At 45.4% G+C, this 3,095-nt stretch overlaps 1 protein-coding gene across 1 annotated transcript; it reads right to left on the reverse strand.

The window, feature by feature from the left end:
* Positions 1–358: 358 nt before the first annotated feature.
* HOXD10 (homeobox D10) lies at positions 359–2,947 on the reverse strand. The gene is made up of 2 exons (XM_009069839.1): positions 2,206–2,947; positions 359–782 (listed from the first exon to the last, which is right to left on the reverse strand). Exons 1-2 carry the CDS (start codon positions 2,945–2,947, stop codon positions 505–507), a joined length of 1,020 nt encoding a protein of 339 aa, XP_009068087.1. The 3' UTR covers positions 359–504.
* Between the last annotated feature and the right edge of the window lie 148 nt (positions 2,948–3,095).

Consider the following 3,095-nt stretch of genomic DNA (forward strand, 5'->3'; position numbering starts at 1 on the left):
AAGAAGGAAATATTCCATTTTACGAAGGACAATCTCTAAGTTCATTTGCGAGGATAGTTACATTATAATGTGCTTCTCTTTCCCCCCGCCCCCAGTTTCCCCTCACTCTTTTTCTGAAAGTATTGAATGTATTCAAAATGTTATGGCCCGTGTAACAGCCCCACATAAATACCATTTTGTTAGTAAAAACATGAAAAAGTCACATTGCTTGGATGTTCGACAGTTCCAATAAGTTAAGACCAAATGATAATATTCAATAATAGTTACCCTGCATTACGATGAGAACAAAAATAAATTACACGTGCTAGGTTTTATATATACTCATCATAGTAATACATATTCACTTGCAGCGCTAAAAGAAGGACGAAGAGTCACATTCTATCAGAAAACAAAAACAAAACAAAACAAAACTGGAAAATGCCGGGTTTTGCCAGAGTCTCTCCTGCCTTTAGCAAGTGGCGGTGCTGTGCCCATTCCTCACTGGTGCCCCCCCGGGGTTAGGGTTTAAGAGAAGGTCAGATTAGCGGTCAGTTCCCGGATTCGGTTCTCCCTGCTCATCTTCTTGAGCTTCATTCTGCGGTTTTGAAACCAAATCTTGACCTGCCTGTCAGTGAGGTTTACGCTCTTACTGATCTCTAGACGGCGCTCTCGAGTGAGATACATATTGAATAAGAACTCTTTCTCTAATTCCAGTGTTTGGTGTTTAGTATAAGGACACCTCTTCTTTCTGCCACTCTTTGCAGTTAGCCAATTGCTTGTTGGAGTATCAGACTTGATTTCCTCTATCAAAATCAAAGAAGAAGAAGAAAAAAAAAATCAAAAATACCTCAGACTGTTAGAGTATACCCTTGGCCATGACCCCTCCTCTGCAGTGTCTGGCAGATATGGTGGATGTGGGCATTAAACACTGCTCGGGTGAGGTGTGGGCACAGGGAGGGGACCTGCTGCGGGCTAGGCTCGCCCGTCCCCACGCACAGCACCCTGCCCTGCGGCCGCCCCGCTCTCCTGCCCCTGCCAGTAAGGGTCTCTCAAGTTTTCGGCCGGCGTTTAGCATTTCAACAATGTTTAACCTGCCATCCGCCCCATGGACACATCTTAACGGGCTTAGCCTCGCCATGGCCACATTTTAACGGATCTAGCCTCGTCATGGCCGCCCCGGGCTCCCACGACACTTGCCACGAAAATATTCCAATTACAAAATAGTCAAGTACAGTATTTTGAAGCAGCATCCCCCCCAGACATTAGCTGAATCACACAAGCACACCTATGGACAAATACAGACATTTTCCCAGCCAAAATGATATACAAGAAATTACCACCCTCTGTCTCGGATTTTTTTTCAGTTTTCCTTATAGATTTTTTTCCCCACCAGAAAGAAATCTGCCCACATAAACCTAGATCTGGGCTACTAAATATAATTAATATAAAGTGATTCTCAATGCACACAGAGAGTAAAAATCGACCTAGAGGTTGCAAAGTACATTTTTGACAGGAGAAAATTTCCCGTTTTGTGATTCTTTGCCGTTCGAAAGAAAGGCTTTAGTGCACTTTAAAAGAGAAAATAAAATCATATTACCACCACCTTTCAAAAGCATTTCAAAATACTGGTGCACTTTTGAAGACCAACCCAAGGTTATCTAAAGCACCACATTGAAATATTCAGCCTTTGGACCAGGCAGATAGCGGGTTGCTGTTTTCATTGTGCATTTGTTTCCAACTTTACCAAGCCTGGTAACACCTATTCCTCACCTATCTTAAAAGCATCGTAATTAACTTTAAATGCAATCAAACCGCAGCAAGGCTCAGTGAAACAAACAAGCAAAAAAAAACCAAAACAAAAAGAAGGGCGAAATATTACAAGAGAAAAGTTGAGCTGGTCGTATTTTACAACCTCCAGACCTGCTTTTTTAGAGGTATGGGGCTGCTTTTGGCTGCTGCAGCGCATTAGGGAGCACACGGCTATATTCCCCGCATCACAGAGGCGGTCTGCGTGCACGGGAGAGGCAGATCTCTACGGAAAATCTTTGGACCCTTTTGTGTAGCATTTTTGCCTGCCAAAATCTTCAGAGAGACAGCACCTGCAGCCCGATACTCCTTAGCATTAAATGTGATGGCTGTGATGCTCGTTAGTATATTCGAGCGTGCTTTATGGTGCTGGCGTGTTGGAGTTACACCACGGCACGGCTTAAACTCGGTAATACAGACCTTTACTCTCCTTCTCCTGGACTTCTGGGCTGGACACGGAGCCTTCGGGCAGGCAGCTCCGCTCCTCTTGCAACGTGGACTTGGGCTCGGGACTTTCCACTTGAGAGACTTTAGCGGTGCTGTCTTGGTTGTTCGGGTTTTCATTCATTTTCTTTTCCAGCTGAAGTTGAGCAGATATCTGCGGTTTGGAGCTGCCGCGAGGGTTTAACTGTAACATTACAGTTGAACTCGTTTCAGGGCTATTATTGTACTCTTGGGTTTTCCCAGTGGCGTAGGTCTGGCTCAGTCTAAAATATCCTGGGACGGGAACCTCGGGATTCTCAATGGGGCATGATTCAGACACCAGCCTCTGGTAGGAAGGGACGTCTGCAGAAATGAGTTTGGATCTCTTATCGGAATACATGCAGCAATTGCTTTCTTCTTTAATATTTGTAGTGAAGGAACAAGTGGGGACCTGCTGTGTAACAGGTTGCTCTATTCGACAAGATCTGTTCGGGTCTGTCCAAGTGTCTACTTGAGGTATATAAGGATGTACATTCATACCCATATTTTGGTGATTAACTTCTCTTTTAGCCAGAGACGGAAGGAGTCCACAGGTTTGCATCCCATACGTCCCAATGTCTGTGCTAGGTGGCATATACATGCTGGCGCTGTTGGAGTAGAAACTGTCACTCCTGCACGCACTGATGAGAGAATCTACTAAAAAAGTATTAGCGGCAGGAGAGCTGTTGGGAAAGGACATTTTGGGGCGGAATTTGAGGAAGAGAGATTGTGTCCTTTGTAGGCTGACATCTCTAGGAAAACATTCCCGTGTAATTGCGGATGCCTCCGCGCGACCACATGACAGGCGGGCCAATGGCAGCGCCCGCGCCCCACCGCCCCGCGCTGAC

This window comes from Acanthisitta chloris, unplaced genomic scaffold, assembly GCF_000695815.1.
Source record: "Acanthisitta chloris isolate BGI_N310 unplaced genomic scaffold, ASM69581v1 Scaffold38582, whole genome shotgun sequence".
NCBI lineage: Eukaryota > Metazoa > Chordata > Aves > Passeriformes > Acanthisittidae > Acanthisitta > Acanthisitta chloris.